Genomic DNA, 16922 nt, shown 5'->3' with positions numbered 1-16922 from the left:
CCCATCCCCCCACCCACAACCCTCAGTTTGTTCTCTGTTTACGAGTCTCTTATGTTTTGCCCCCCTCCTTGTTTTTATATTATTTTTGCTTCCTTTATGTTCCTCTGTTTTGTATCTTTGTATCTTCACTCACATGAGTGAAGTCATATGATATTTGTCTTTCTCTGACTAATCTCGCTTAGCGTAGTGAAAATACCTTTTAAACGGTGAAGAGTAACATGGAGTGAATGGTGGGTTAGACCTTCATTCTTAAGATCATTACCATCCCCTGTCTGGCTGATCAGAGCACAGCTAATTTGGAATCCCCAAACTTAGGAGTTTGGTGCTGCATGACCATGTGATAATAGCACCTTCCCGAGTACTTGTTTTTATGTTCGGTACTGTGCTAAGCCCACAATATATATGTTCTCAATATTATAACACATAGTTTGCTGGTGAGAAAACCGAGGCTTACACAGATGGGTTAGGAATTTTCCTAGGGCTAAAGAGTAAGTGGTGAACTAGGATTCCAAACAAAGCTAACCCCACAGCCTGTTCTCTCAACTGCTGCACACACAGCCATACTCTTCACTCTGAAATCGGTATCTGAAATAGTTTTTAAAGTTTGTTTATTTTGAGAGAGAGCGAGCAAGCAAGCGAGCGCAGGGGAGGGGCAGAGAGAGGGGGGGAGACAGACAGAATCCCAAGCAGGCTCCACAGTGCAGAGCCTAAGGCAGGGCTCAAACCCACGAACCACAAGATCATGACCTGAGCCAAAACCAAGAGTCAGACAATTAACCAACTGAGCCACCCAGGTGCCCTGTATTTGACATTTCTGAGAGTGTCTTATGACTTAAGAAAATTTTTAAGTTTATTTTGAGAGTGCGAACTTGAGCGGGGGAGGGGTAGAGAGAGGGAGAGACGATGCGAAGCCTGACATGGGGCTCGAACTCACGACCTATGAGATCATGACCTGAACCAAAATCACGAGGAGGACGCGTAACTGACTGAGCCACCCAGGCACCCCGTGTCTTATGATTTTTAAAAATTTAAGTTCGAGAACCTTATTCTTGGGGCACCTGGGTGGTTCAGTCCATTAAGCATCCGACTTTGTCTCAGGTCATGATCAGGTCACGGTTCACGAGTTCAAGCCCTGCATCGGGCTCTATACTGACAGCTCAGAGCCTGGAGCCCGCTTCAGATTCTGTTTCCCCCTCTCTCTCTGCCCCTCCCCTGATCGTACTCTGTCTCTCCCTCTCTCTCAAAAATAAATAAAATCTTTTTAAAAATTTTTTAAAAAAGAACTTTATTCTTGAAGTGCCTGGGTGGCTCGGTCGGCTAAGCATCTGACTCTTGATCTCAGCTCCAGGTCTTGACCTCAGGGTCGGGTCCCATGTTGGGCTCCCCGCTAGGTGCGAAGCCTACTTAAAACAAAAAGAGAACTTTACTTCCCATTACCTTTGTGGAAGGTAACTGGAGACAGCACAGGCTTTCTTACTGCCACTTTGGCTCCATCGCCTTTGTTCTGTGTGGTAAAAGTAGCGGTTCCTAGAAAAACAGGCAAACTTCTTTAACCTTCTGTATACATATCGTATTAGAAATTCTTTGAGGACAGAAACCTGTGACTAAGAGGACCCGATACACGGTAGTCGATTTGAAGCAAGAAAGCAAAACAGAAGTGCAGAGGAAGGAAAGGAAAACTCTGCTTTGAAACTTGGGACCCTCACAGCACAACCGTGGTCCTTTTTCAAAACGGCAAATGTGCCTGGACACCCTCTCTGACAACTGGAAGAGCCAGGCACATAAGCCTCTTAGCAGTAAACACCTTGACGGATGCCAAGTTACACCGTATGGAAAGAACGATCAAGAATGATAAGAAAGTTCTCGGGTTAAGAACACCATTTACTATTTATAGTATGCAAAGTACTTTCCATATCTTTTTAAAATACTTACTTATCTATCTACTTTAGAGAGTAAGAGAGCACGAGCAGGGAGGAGCAGAGAGAGTGGGAGACACAGAATCCGAAGCAGGCTCCAGGCTCTGAGCTGTCAGCACAGAGCCCGACACGGGAACCCAAACCCACAAACTGTGAGATCATGACCTGAGCCAAAATTGGACACTCGACTGACTGGGCCACCCAGGTGTCCCAAAATGCTTTCCTTATTATCTCAACACTTCTGTAAGATAGGTTGTAAATAACATATTTGAGGGCACAAAGTGAGCCGCAGAGCTGGGTTATGAATACAGGCCCGCATGATTCCACGGGCTAGAACTCTGCCTTTGATGCTTCTTAGTTACTTATCATACAGCCTTTATATTGCTTTTGATGAAACTAAACATAAAACAAGCAAAAAAAAAAAAAAAAAAAAGGCAGGGCGATCACTAAGGGTAACGGTTTGCAATCAGAGCTGAAGATATTAGCCAGAAATTACACACTGCTTTACAAGACAGGTAACAACACAAAGACTCACCAGTATCTTCAGAACAACTCTTCTTTTACAAAATAAGCTATAATGAATTTTAAAATCCTGATGAGCTCTCCCTCCCTGTCTGTGCAATGACTGCACTTGCCCCATGTGGGCCCAGGTGACATGGGTCACTGACTAGGATAGGACCTGGGATCAGTTATGCATGGGTTTCTCCCACTGCCCCACAATATTGGGGTGTCTAAGCCTCTGAATGCGGCCAAGGGAAATGGCTGGGTTCTGGGTGTGGAAGAGGCCACATGTAGGCACAACTTGGAGAGAGAAGCCAGCTTGTTCACCAGCCCCTCAAGTTGCTTTGGTCTCTCACATTCTGGGGAAGCTAAGTGACAGGTGAGCTGGGGTAACAGCTGGTCATATACTGGTCTTCTCTGATATAAATACAGCAATACCCACCCACTGGTATTCCCGGACAGTAGTTTATAAAAAGCTATTTTTAGGCAGAAAAGCTAAATAGCCATTGTTTTCATTTATCCAAGTATTCAATTATTTCATTTGTTCAGTGTGAGAGTACGAGATAAAGAAGAGAGTGTTTCTACCCTCAAAAAATATAGTCAAGCATAGGACATGAGTTTACAAGCAACTACAACATGAGACGTGTTGCATGCACATGTGATTGAGGGGTCAGAGCACAAAAAAAAAACCCAGCTACAATGGTAGCTAAAACAGTTATCTCTAGGGGAGCGTGGGTGGCTCAGTTAAGCGTCCAACTCTCGATCTTGGCTCAGGTCATGATCTCGTGAAACAGAGTCCCACATTGGGCTCCAAGCTGACTATGAGGAGCCTGCTTGGGATGCTAGCTCTCTGCCCCTCCCCCGCGTCACACGCGCACATACACTCTCTCTCTCAAAATAAACACTTTTTTTTAAAAAGGTGTTTACAGGGGCATCTGGGTGGCTCAGTCTGTTGAGCCTCCGATTTTGACTTAGGTCATGATCTCAGTTTGTGAATTCGAGTCGCATGTCCAGCTCTGCGCTGACAGCTCAGAGCTTGCTTCAGATTCTCTGTTTCCCTCTCTCTCTGCCCCTGCCCCACACTCACTCACTCTCTCTCTCTCTCTCTCTCAAAAATAAACATTAAAAAAACTTTTTTAAATAATAAAAAGTAAAAAGTTGTTTGAAAAAAAAAGATTCTCTCTCCCCCTCTGCCCCTTCCCTGCTCATGGCTCACCCTGGCACATGTTCTCTCTCAAAAAAAAAAACAGGAAAAAAAAAGTTCTAATATTCACAACCACCATGCAAGGTAAATATCAGCCCCAATTTAAAACTGAAATTATGGACGTTAAAATTCATGACATTAGGTTAGAGGAACTAAAGAGTTAAGATAGGGATGGCTTCCAAGATGCAGAGGTGAGGCATTCAAGGTAAGGGAGAATTTCAACAAAAGAATGGGGCACCAAAGCACAGAAGGTGGCTGGAAAACAAGCTGGCACCCAGCACCAATTAAATGGGGAGGAGGCTAAGGAGGCCGAAGGGGAGGATGCGTCGAAGGCCAGGGACAAGCTCTGGACTGCTCTGTGTGGGGTGGGGTCACTGAGGGCTTCTGAACCCAGAGCAGCAGGAGTACCTCTTCAAGGTCCAGCAAGGGCGGGTGAGCTGACCAGAGGCAAGTGCAGTGCAACAATACAGGCCTGACCTTGGACAGGTCCAAGACAGAGACACGTTTCCATATAATCCCAAGATTTTTCCATCTGATATTAAGAAACCATGGGTTCGAGTTTAAGATCCTTGCCAACCTTGGGTATTTAATCTTGGCAAATGTATCAGGTATAAAATAAAAATTAAAAAAAGAAAACATGGTTACTATTTTGAAATTTTAGTTTAAAAAGAGCAGTTTTTTTAAGTTTATTTTATCTATTTTTAAAAAAATTTTTAATGTTTATTTCTGAGACAGAGGAAGACAGAGCATGCGTGGGGGAGGGGCAGAGAGAGGGAGACACAGAATCTGAAACAGGCTTCAGGCTCTGGGCTGTCAGCACAGAGCCCGATGCGGGGCTCCAACCCACGAACCGTGAGATCATGACCTGACCCAAAGGCAGACACTTAACCGACTGAGCCCCCAGGCGCCCCTATTTATTTTTTCAAGAGAGGGAGAAAGAGCTCCATGTCAGCATGGAGCCCGATATGGGGCTCGATCTCACAAACCATGAGATCATGACTTGAGCCAAAATCAAGAGTCAGACACTTAACTGACTGAGCCACCCAAGCGCCCCAAAAAAGCAGTATTTTTTTTTATGTTTATTTTTTAGAAAGCATGAGTGGGGGAGGGAGAGGGAGAGGGACAGAGAGAGAGAGAGAGAGAGAGAGAGAGACACAGAAGATCTGAAGCAGGCTCTGTGCTGACAGCAGAGAACCAGATGCGGGGCTTGAACTCATGAACTTGAGATCATGACCTGAACCAAAGTCGGATGCTTAATTGACTGAGCCACCAAGGTGCCCCAAGCGTAGCATTTTCTTACTATAACTTGTTAATCAAGAGCAAGAGTTAACCAAACTATTAAGTTTTATTAAAAGGATTGGAATTTATGGAAATTTCAGTTTTCTAAACTGAGACAGCATAATGAAGCATATGTTCTAAGTATGTAGGCTCCAGACCCAGACGAGGTTTAAATCCCAGGTCTGCTACTTCCTAGCTATCTGATCTGAGGCAGTTATTTCAATTTTCTCTGCCTGGGTTTTCTCATCTTTAAAATGGGAACATAATAAATAGTACCTGTCTCACAGGGTTGTAAATAAACCTGGCACATTGGTTTATTATACATTTTTAGCTGTGTGCATTTATACTACATAGTAGCTATGATTATACATTTTTAATGTGTAATCATTTCACAAAATAAGTATGTTTTACTCTGGTAATCAAAACCCAAAAATGGAAAAATTAACTAAAGGAAGGCTAGCAATAAATAACAGATATTATATCTTTAAACGTTCAAAGGGTAAAAACATGGTATTTCGATATGAGCCTCTTAGTGTTCCTCTTCTGTGATATCCTGATATCTATCTAACCCATCCCGATATCTGTCAGAACTAGATTTGTAAAAATGCCTACATGTTTAGCCAGAGACACAAAAGAAACAAATTCCCAAATGAGTCATATCTAAAATACTGACTGATCAGATTCTATTATAAAAAAAGCCATGTGTTTAGTAAGATTCCTGGGGTCTTCCTATTTCAAAGCAATAGAACAAAATCCCAGCACAGATAAGTGTTTATCAATCCCTTGCATTCTACTGAAATAAGAATTGCTTTTCATGAAGATTTATAGCTTTTACTAATGCAAACCAACTTTGGAGACAAGGACCTATTCCCCCAAGGAATACAAAATTATACAAAATTTAAAATACCTTACCATGTGGCCAAGGAGGGCCTTCAGGTTGTCCAAAAGCTTTTCCCTTTTGGGTACAACTTGGTCTGAATATATATCTGAATTTTCCAGGTTGATTTATTGGAATACTGTGACCATGTTGATATTCTCTAAAGTAGAAATTATATAATTATTATGTTCCTAAAATCCCAAATCACTATATTTCAAAAAGCCCAAATTCTGGCTCAGATTAATACATTCACCTGACATTGCTTATTCTGTACTTCAGTGATACATTTAGTGTTATAACAGTTCTCAACAAAATATTCTCCATGTCTCATACCTCAAGCTTCACTTTTTTTCAAAGAAGTTATTTCTGCTTATCCGTTTGTCCATTTCAAATTGCTTATTGGCAGCTATTTATGTATTTAATACCCTGTTTTATTCAAGAAAATATTTCAAGGGAGTCTCTGGTATTTTGAGTAGACCCCAAATCCTACACCACAAGTGACATGATTAGGCCTGGGTTTGTGCTGTAAGAGACAGCAGAGAAGAAGTGATAAGCTTGTGGGGGCTGCTTCTGCAAGAATGGGGCCAAGTGGAGAAACAGGAGAGCAATTAGGAGGCAAATTACAGAAGGAAATATTAAAAATTACAGAAAAGAAGGAAATAACTGAATGGATATCAAAATTGTATTAGGTATGCTGAAGTGTTATTATATCTTAGAGATTTAATGCCATTTTTGTCTTTTTCCTTGGTGATTCTTTCTATAAGCTTATAAAGACCTCGTAATTATAGGACCATTTTTTTCTTTACTTGATTATCATATTTCTGAGCAGGGTAGGTACAAATATACAGAACTTGGTTTACAAAAGCACTGAGTTTCTTCTTATAATGCCTGACATGACATAATCATGTTGAATGACTTGCCAAAGTTTGTCTTACCTTCTTGGAGAAAGAGAACATTGCTGTCTGGAAACGTGAGCAGTTCTGGGTCTGTTAAGCAATGGTTTCTGTGCAGTAGTTGGTAGTTGTACTGATTCAGATAACAATTCATTCATCAGACTGTACGCTTGTGAGATTCGACGATTATAGTGGTCAGAGAGTAGCAATCTTCAAACAAAGAATTAAACAATATTTAATAAAAGATTAATTTTCAGTTCATTCTTCTGGAGGGAACATGATGTTTGAGATCACCTAGCATTTGTGTTTTTCAAAGCTTTTCAAATGCAAATTCATATTCAGATTTCTTAAAACCCTTAGGTAGTTTTAGTAAAGGTATCTGTAGGGCCTTTTGGGTATTTTCAAAATGCACATATCTGGATTGGGAGAGGGACAGAATGGCAGGAATGGAAGTCACAAAAATTCAATGGGATAAATAATATTTGAAAGCAGATTCCTGAAAAAGGCTAGTGGAGTCTAATTATTTTCCCTGGAGTTATCACCCATAATTTTCTGTTTATGGACAAACAGGGACAACTGCGAAAATTGGAATTCCTATGACACTGTCCAGGCCTCGGGTGAGCAAGTTAGAGAAAACACTCGTGCACCGCTAGCCAGCTCACCTGTCTTTTTCATCCTTCATCTTCGCTCTTAGCCTGATTTCTCTTGAAGTCATGTAAAACTGCATGACAAATACCCAGTTAGTTCATTATTGCTGAGTGCAAATAATTAAGCCATTATGATCCACGGAAAACATGAAAATTCCACTAATCAATTTTAATAGGAGGTTAAAACATATTTTTGCTATTTAGGAAACAGTGCAAAAACACTGTCCTATTTGATGAAGCTTCCTATCCCAGCACAAAATGTGAAAAATGTTAAAGCATCATGTAATCAAAATCTGGTTTAATACGTGGAATGCAAAATCTATTTTAGTAGCTAAATTAAAGTTCTCTCCTTTTGAGAAAATACATTATCTGCTGCGTTTAAAATCGAAAACAAGAGCATTTTAAGGATGGAGACACATACTCTTCATGCTCAGTCTTGTGATTAATCTCACCAAGAGCTTGCTTGATAAAGCAGAAAGGAGTCAGACCTTGAAAGCCATCATTTTGATGTTTTAAAATGTTTACCAGAAACCTACTGTAGTACGTTCACTGTGACTTGTAAGCTCTTCAAAACTTACGCATCATGAAGCAATTGGCAAATGTCAGCTACATACATCTTATTCCAGAACATTAAGAATTACTGTTACTAATGAAGTCTAGTCCTTTGACAAACAATTGTGTATATAAAAATGTGTACATAGAAGTGGATTCACTTTCTGTAGGTCCTGCACGGAAGTAGTCAGTAACAAATTAAAGGTCTTACTAATTTCTGATATAAATTCAAATGACATTTTCAATTATATTAACCCCTCACTAATCCCATACCTTAACCTAAATAGAAGCTAAAAATAAAGAAATAGGTGTCTGCAGTCATGATGGAGAGGTCACAAAGTCTATGAACCAAGCAGTCCCAGTGCCCTCAGAGTTAATTTATTCTAAATTTGGGCACAATTCTAACTATCTTTGGTATTTACTTGATCCACAGAGAGGGTGATATCAGAACCCACCCCCATGGGGTGGAGGAACACACAAACACATGCGCTTTAAGATTCTAGTCATGGGGCATCTGGGTGGCTCAGTCAGTTAAACGTCCAACTCCTGGTTTCAGCTCAGGTTGTGATTTTGCGGTTTGTTGAGTTCAAACTCCACATCGGGCTCTGTGCTGACAACATAAAGCCTGCTTGGGATTTTCTCTCTGCCCCTCCCCTGCTCGTGCTGTCTCTAACTAAATACATAGATAGATAGATAGATAGATAGATAGATAGATAAATAAATGCAAAAAAAAAAAAAAAGATTCTAGTCATGTACCTCAGTAGCCCGAAGGTCATTACCAGGTCCCTAAAACTATCAACAGAAGAAATGTTACATATTAACATTGACATGACTTCTGCAGACATAAGTTGAGTAAATTATGCACTTCATATAGTTCACCTACTTTTGCACCATTTGGTGCTTAAATGTGACAGCCTTATCTGGAAAATATACTTTTATAGAACGTTATTTCCCTAATGATGCTGAAAAAATTAAGTACTATTATGATATTTCAGATTATAAAGTAAAATTGCTTTATTTCAACTTCTGAAGAAAACGGTGATGTCCACAGTCAAGGCTCAGTAAATAAATGTTGATAAAGGCTAGCTGAAACGCACACATACACGCACACAAACACACACACCACACCACGGTACCCTTGGTACGTGACTGGACCTTACACTTTATTTTTTGTAGATAACTTATGGATAGAAAATTGATTTTTATAACTTTAAGTTTATTTGAGAGAGGGAGAGAGATCGAGCAGAGGACAGGCAGGCTCCACGCTGTCAGTGCAGAGCCCAACACAGGGCTCACAAACCGTGAGATCATGACCTGACCCAAAATCAAGAGCTGGATGCTTAACAGACCAAGCTACCCAGGCACCCCAGAAGACTGATTTTTAAAATGGCTTTACTATACACACAGTCAGTTGTTCAACTGCTATTAACTCTCATTGAAAATTAAGGGAATAGCTCCAACTGGTCACCTAATCACTCAACATCTTCATTTGGCCAAATTAGCCACAGCCATAATTAACCTGGGGTAAAAAAAAATATTTAAAATAGTTCAAGAGGACATGGTTTGTAGAATACCTTGCTACATTTTGTTAAGGTAATTTCTTAACATTTTCTGACTTAAGTAAAATGGTAACATTTCTGTTCTAATAATCCTTTCGGTCTGTTAATCCTTTCCTTGACTAATTTCCAGGGAAAAACTACACATATTCTGTGGCAATTCCATTGCCCTTGATTTTACAAACTTACTGGATTGCTCCTGGGGCAGAAAGGATCATGTTCTTGCCCTCTCTTTTCCGCCAGCTCATTTAAGTATTCCGCCATTCTTTCCTTTCGTTTTCTTTTCATCCACATTTGAATTTCTCTTCTCTCCTTCTCAGGTCTTTGTGTTGGTCTACCAGAAGAATGCTGAATTCTGAGAAATTTCACAGTCAGGACATCACTTGATTTTAAATTTTTTATGGATACAAGTAGTATCACAACTAAATACTGTTTCTATGGAAAGACTTTTTAATGTTTACTTATTTATTTTTGAGAGAGAGACAGAGACAGAGAGCGAGTATGAGCAGGGGAGGGGCAGAGAGATAGAGGAGGAGGCTCTCCATTGTCAGCACAGAGCCCCATGTGGGGCTCGAACTCAGAACCGTGATATCATGACCTGAGCAGAAATCAAGAGTTGGACAATTAACCAACTGAGCCACCTAGGTGGCCCAAGATATTTTGTTTAAGTGACCTCTACACCCAAAATGGGGCTTGAACTCATAACTCTCAGATCAAGAGTCGTATGTATGCATCACTGACTGAGCCAGCCAGGCACCCCTATTTGGAAAGATTTTGCCCATTCTCAAAAGTAGGATACATTAAGATCTCTATCAGTTTGCTCCATCCTGTTCCCTGAAATCCACTGAAAATGATCTCAGAGCTCACCAACAGCCTCTTCATCCTGTGGACTTCTCTATAACATTTAATAAACTGGCTTTTATTTTCTGCTTTAAACTCTCTCTTACTTGGGCCATTTTATTTTAACTCTGAAAACACTGTGCAGCTTCCTATGCTGGCTCCTTTCTTCTCTGCTCACGACTTCAATTTAATGTCTTTAAAGGTTCTCTCTTGGGGGACACCTGGGTGGCTCAGTTGGTTGAGAGACCGACTCTTGATTTCGGCTCAGGTCATGATCCCAGGTCGTGGGATCGAACCCCCATCAGGGCTGATGCTAAGTGTGGAGCCTGAACAGGATATTCTCTCTCTCTCTCTCTCTCTCTCTCTCTCTCTCTCTCTCTCATATCCTCCCTCCCTCTCTCTCTCTCTCCCTTTGCCCCTCTTCCCCACTCTTGCTCTCTCTAAAATAAAGAAAGAAAGAAAAATGATTAAAGGTTCTGTTTTGGGCTTCTTCACCCATCATCTATTCCTGGATTATCTCAATCACTTCTAAAACTTATATACAGAGCTGACTTTAAAACGGCTGCCCTTGTGAATCCAGCCTCAAACTCATGCCCATGCCATACTTCCCATGGGCTGGCCTGAGCTAATGACTGAGCACAGCAGGGATGTTATGACTGGCCCATTCCTGCAAGACACAGAACTCCTCTGGTGGGCAACTCTGGCTTGACACCTCACCACTGACCCAGCTGAAAGTTTCCTGGAACAACACTGTACTCGGATTTTACTTACTCAACCCTCTCCCCTTCCCCCTCCCTCTCTCCTTCACAGGGTTGGATCACAGCTACAATGTGGTCTGATGCTTCCTCTGACTTCTGTGTTTTTCCCCCTTTCTCCTCACAGGCTTTCTCCCAATAAATGTCTTGCACATCTAATCTCATGTTGGCTTCTACTTCTCAGATGATACGAACCGACACAAGTAGTACTGAGAGTGGTCCAAGAAAACAGGTGGTGTGAGATAGGGGTATGGGGCAGACTCATCACCCAGCATGGGAGGAGAATGTCTTCCTAGATGGAAGGTGGGTCACAGGTACAAACGATGTGATTTATACTGAACACCTGCTTTTCCTTCTGGAAATCTGGATTCGGTATGTGCCAGGCAGATGCTGCCTACCCAACCAGCCCCAAAGAAAATCTCTGGGAACTAAGTCTCTAAATGAGCTTCCTTGGTGGACATTGTCTCACATGTGTAGTCACAACCTGTTGCTGGAGGAATTAAGTGTGTCCTGTTGTGACTGCACCGGGAGAGGATACTTGCAAACTTGTGCCTGGTTTCCCTTGGAATTTACTGCATGTGCTTCTCTTGCCGTAATTGTCGTTATGACTCTACGAGAGTTCTGTAAGTCCTCCCAGTCAATCCCTGAACCTAAGGTGAACTGAGCCCCTGCCCTTAAAGAGACAGCACAAGAAACAGCCCTGCAGGATACAGCATGGAAGCAGCGGTTTGAAAAATACCTGAGGCATAGGGGAGGGAGGTTTATTTACTAATCTCAGAGACTGTGCTGGAGGGGCAAAGATCTTTGGGAGACTTCTCCAAGAACAAAAGAGCTGGCAGGCACCATCCATCCCCCACACCCCCAGTCTAGACACAGGGAATCCTGTGGGAACTAGCGCAACACTGACACTCCCTTTCTAACATGCTAACAGTGCACCCACCCCCATGTTTTCCTGTGGACCCTTACCCTCCAGCCAGGACTCGACTCCAGCTGTCCTCCAATGGCAAACCCACACAAATCATGATAACGGCACACGTCCTGCCCCAGCGCTGTCCTGTGGACTCACCCCCACCGATATGCTCTCGGTCACAGCCCATCCAAAACTGCCACAAGCCTGGCAATACAAGCAGCCCCAACAGGAGCCAACACCACAGTGACTCCTGCCCCAGGGAGAAGGAAAGATAACCACATGCAACACTCAGACTGTGGTACCAGCAGTGGACGTGGGGTAGACATCTCAGTTGACTGCAGGGCATGCCCACATAAAAAGCTTCTCAGGGGGCAGGACAGGGAACGTGCCCTGCTGTTCGGTGCTACTGCATCTCTGGCAAACACCTGGTGTGACTCAACTCAAGCCCAAGGCAGCCCCAGACTGGCCCACTTACAACACAGGAATCAAACCCTGTCCACAGCAGGCAAAGAGAGCCAATGTAGACAACAGACTGAAGGAAAAAGTGGCTCAGCCACAATAACAGGGCACATGCAACACACAGAGGAGATACCCTGAAGTGCCAGGTTCTGGTGAAGAGGGAACACTGCACTGCAGGGCAATACAGGACCACTTCTTCATAAGGCCACTACTTGCAAGAGCAGGAGACATAGATGACTTCCCTAACACACAGAAACAGTTACAGAGAGTTAGACAAAATGAGGAGACAGAGGAATATGTCCCAAATGAAAGAACAGGACAAAAATTGCAGAAAGAGACCTAAGCAAAACAGACATAAGTAATATGTTTGATAGAGAACTTAAAGTAATGGTCATATAGTTACTCACTGAAAAAAGAGTGAAGGACACCAATGAGACCCTTAACAAAGAAATAGAAAACATAAAAAGAACCAATCAGAGATGAGAAATCAATAATTGAAATTAAAAATAAACTGGATGGAATGAATAGTAGACGAGAGGAAGTAGAGAAATGGATCAGCAACCTGGAGGACAGAGTAATAGAAAGCAATCAAGCTGAACAGGTGAGAGAAAAAAAATAATACAAAATGAAATCAGTGTCAGGGTCTCAGCAACACCATCAAGTATAATAGCATTTGCATTATAGGGATCCCAGAAGGAGAAGACAGAGAAAAGGGGACCGAAATTTTATTTCAAGAAAATAATACCTGAAAACTTCCTGAATCTGGGGAGGGAAACAAATACAGATCCAGTAGGCACAGAGATACCCCAACAAAATCAACCCAAGGAGGTCCACACCAAGACACATAATAATTAAAATGGCAAAAAATGACAGTGAATTTTAAAAGCAGCAAGAGATAAGAAAACAGTTACATACAAGGGAAACCTCATAAGGCAATCAGCTGATTTTTCAGCAGAAACTTTTTGGGTCAGAAAAGGAGTGTCATGATCTATTCAAAGTGCTGAAAGGAAAAAATCTGCAGCCAAGAATACTTTATCTAGCAAGGCTATCATTAGCAATAGAAGGAGAGATAAAGAGCTTCCTAGGCAAAAGTTAAAAGAATTCATGACCACTAAACCTCCCTATAAGAAATGTCAAACGGGACTCTGAGTGGAAACAAAAAAAAAATCATAAGTACAAGTAAGAAAAGCAGGCAACACAAAAGTAATAAAAATACATATATGTATAAAAATTAGTCAAGGAACTCACAAAAAGAAGGATGTAAAGTATGACACAATGTACCTAAAATATTGGGGGTGGGGAGAAAAGTAAAGAATGGGTTCAAACTTAAGCAACCATCAACTTCATATAGACTGCTATATGAATAAGATGTTATATACAGACTAAGTGATAAGCACAAATCAAAAACCAGTAATACTTTTGTAAAAAACAGGGAGAAAGGAATCCAAGTATATCACTAAAGAAAGCTAGCACACCATGAGAAAAGAGAGCAAGAGAAGAAAGGAACAGAAAAGTACAAACACAACCATAAAACAATTAACAAAATGGCAATAAGTACATACCTATCAATAACTACTTGGAATGTAAATGGACTAAATGGTCCAATCAAAAAATATAGGGTGATAGAATGGATAAAAAGCAAGACCCATCTATATGAGACTATAAGAGACTCATTTCAGGCCTAAGCAGATTGAAAGATGGAGAAACATTTACCATGCAAATGGAAGTAAGAAAAAAGCTGGGGTAGCAATACTTATATTGGACAAAATAGACTTTAAAACAAAGATTATAGTAGCACCTGAGTGACTCAATCAGTTAAGCATCTGACTCCTGACTTCGGCTCAGTTCATGATCTCATGGTTAGCCCCGGTTTGGCTCTGTACTGACAGCGTGGAGCCTGCTTGGAATTCTCTCTCTCTCTCTCTCTCTCTCTCTCTCTCTCTCTGCCCCTCTCCTTCTCACGTGCTTAAAATAAATAAATAAACATTTTTTAAAAAGACTGTAGGGGCATCTGGGTGGCTCAGTCAGTTAAGCATCTGACTTTGGCTCAGGTCATGATCTCATGGTTTGTGGGTTTGAGCCCAGCATCAGGCTCTGTAATGACAGCTCAGAGCCTAAAGCCTGCTTCAGATTCTGTGTCTCACCTCGCTCTGCCCCTCCCCAACTAGCACTCTGTCTCTGTGTCTCAAAAATGAATAAATGTTAAAAAAAAAAAAAAAAAGTACTGTAACAAGAGACAAAGAAGGTCACTACATAATCATAAAGGGAAGAATCCTTTTATAGGAAGAAGGAAAGGGAAGGAGATATAACAATTGTAAATATTTATGCATCCAACACGAAAGCACCCAAATACATAAAGCATCTAATAACAAACATAAAGGAAGTAATTGATACTAATACAATAATAGTAGGGGACTTTAGTGGATAGATCATCCAACCAGAAAATCAACAAAGAAACAGTGACTCTGGAAGACACATTGGACCCAGATGGATCTAACAGATATATTCAAAACATCCCATCCTAAAACAGAATACACATTCTTTTCAAGTACACATGGAACATTCTACAGGATATATCACATATTAGGCCACAAAAGAAGTCTTAAATTCAAAAAGATCAAAGTTATACCATGCATCTTTTCTGACCACAGTGTTATGAAACTAGAAATAAACTACAAGAAAAAATCTGGAAAGAGCATAAATACATAGAAGTTAAATAATATGCTTTCAAACAACAAATGAGTCAACCAAGAAATCAAAGAGGAAATTAAAAAATATATAGAGATATATGAAAATGAAAACACGATGGTGAAAAATCTTTGGGATACAGCAAAAGTTATTCCGAGATGAAAGTTTACAGCAATACAAGCCTATCTCAAAAAGCAAGAAAAATCTCAAATAAACAATTAACCTTAGGAGCTAGAAAAAGGAGAACAAACAAAACCCAAACCTAGTAGAAGAAAAGAAATAATAAAGATTGGAGTTGGGATAAATGAAATAGGAACTAAAAAACCAACAGAACAGATCAATGAAACCAGAAGCTGGTTCTTTGAAAAGATCAACAAAATAGATAAGTCTTTAGCCAGACCCAACCAAAAAAAAAAAAAAAAAAGAAAGAAAGAAAGAAAAAGAAAAGAAAAAAACAGAAGACTCAAACAAAATCAGAAATGAAAGAGGAGAAATAACAAATAACAACCAACACCATAGAAATAGAAAGGATTGTAAGAGAATAGAAAATTATATGCCAACAAATTGGACAATCTAGAAGAAATGGAAAAATTCTGAGAAACAACCTCCCAAAACTGAGGCAGGAACCACCAGAAAATTTGAACAGATTAATTACCAGCAATTACATTGAATCAATAATCAAAAAACCTCCCAAAAAATGTCCAGGACCAGATGGCTTCACAGCTGAATTCAACCAAACATGTAGAGAAGAGTTAACATCTATGCTTCTCAAACTATTCCAAAAAATAGAAGAGGAAGGAAAGCTTCCAAATTAATTCTATGAGGCCAGCATTACCTTGATACCAAAACCAGACAAAGACACTACAAAAAAAGCGAACTACAGGCCAATTATGTCTGATGAACACAAATGAAAAAATCCCAAACAAAATATTAGCAAACCAAATCCAACAATACGTTAAAAATATCATTCACCATGATTAACTGGGACTTATTTCCAGTATGCAAGTGTGGTTCAATATTTGCAAATCAATCATCATGATACATCACATCAACATGAGAAAGGATAAAAACCATATGATCATTTCAACAGATGCAGAAAAAAACACTTGACAAAGTACATCTATTCATGATATAAACCTTCAACAAAGCAGGTAATTTAGAGGGAGCATACCTCAACATAATAAAGGTCATATATGAAAAACACACAGCTAACATCATACTGAATGGTAAAAAACTTGAGAGTTTTTCACCTAATATCAAGAACAAGACAAGATGTCCACTCTCACCACTGTAATTCACTTCACAGTACTGGAAGTCCTAGCCACACAACCATACAAGAAAAAAGAATAAAAGGCATCTGGATTGGTAAGGAAGAAATAAAACTTTCACTATTTGCAGATGATCTGATACTATACATAGAAAACCCTAAAGACTCCAACAAAAACTACTAAAACTGATCATTGAATTCACTAAGGTTGCAGGACACAAAATCAATATAAAGAAATTCACTGCATTTGTATACACTAATAATGAAGCAGCAGAAAGAAAAATTAAGAAAATAATCCCATTTACAATTGCACCAAAAATAATAAAATAACTGAGAATAAGCCTAACTGAGGAGGTGAAAGATATGTACTCTGAAAACCATAAAACACTGATGAAAGAAATTAAAGATGACAAAAACAAATGAAAAGATATTCCATGCTCATGGATTGGGAGAGCAAATACCATTAAAATGTCCCTATTACCCAAAGCAATCTATAGAGTTAATGCGATCCCTATCAAAATACCAACAGCATTTTTCACAGACAGAACTAGAACAAATAACCTCACAATGTGTATGGAG

The 16922-nt window shown here is 40.3% G+C and overlaps 1 protein-coding gene across 6 annotated transcripts in view; it reads right to left on the bottom strand.

Annotated features, from left to right (window-relative positions):
- CPLANE1 (ciliogenesis and planar polarity effector 1) overlaps positions 1–16922 on the bottom strand; it is a 138975-nt gene that overhangs the window by 10223 nt on the left and 111830 nt on the right. For 5 of the 6 annotated variants that reach the window (XM_042996319.1, XM_042996351.1, XM_042996327.1 and 2 more), the window contains 5 exons: positions 9614–9779; positions 7332–7390; positions 6712–6879; positions 5812–5936; positions 1438–1527 (listed from right to left, as the gene is read on the bottom strand). In XM_042996319.1, coding sequence (XP_042852253.1) covers positions 1438–1527; positions 5812–5936; positions 6712–6879; positions 7332–7390; positions 9614–9779 — 608 coding nt within the window. The remainder of the gene's footprint in view (positions 1–1437; positions 1528–5811; positions 5937–6711; positions 6880–7331; positions 7391–9613; positions 9780–16922) is intronic. The other variant, XM_042996355.1, reaches the window with a different exon arrangement.

The sequence above is a fragment of the Panthera tigris genome, chromosome A1, assembly GCF_018350195.1.
Source record: "Panthera tigris isolate Pti1 chromosome A1, P.tigris_Pti1_mat1.1, whole genome shotgun sequence".
NCBI lineage: Eukaryota > Metazoa > Chordata > Mammalia > Carnivora > Felidae > Panthera > Panthera tigris.
Note: the sequence above shows the minus strand (reverse complement) of the source record. Positions and strands in the feature narration are given on the sequence as shown.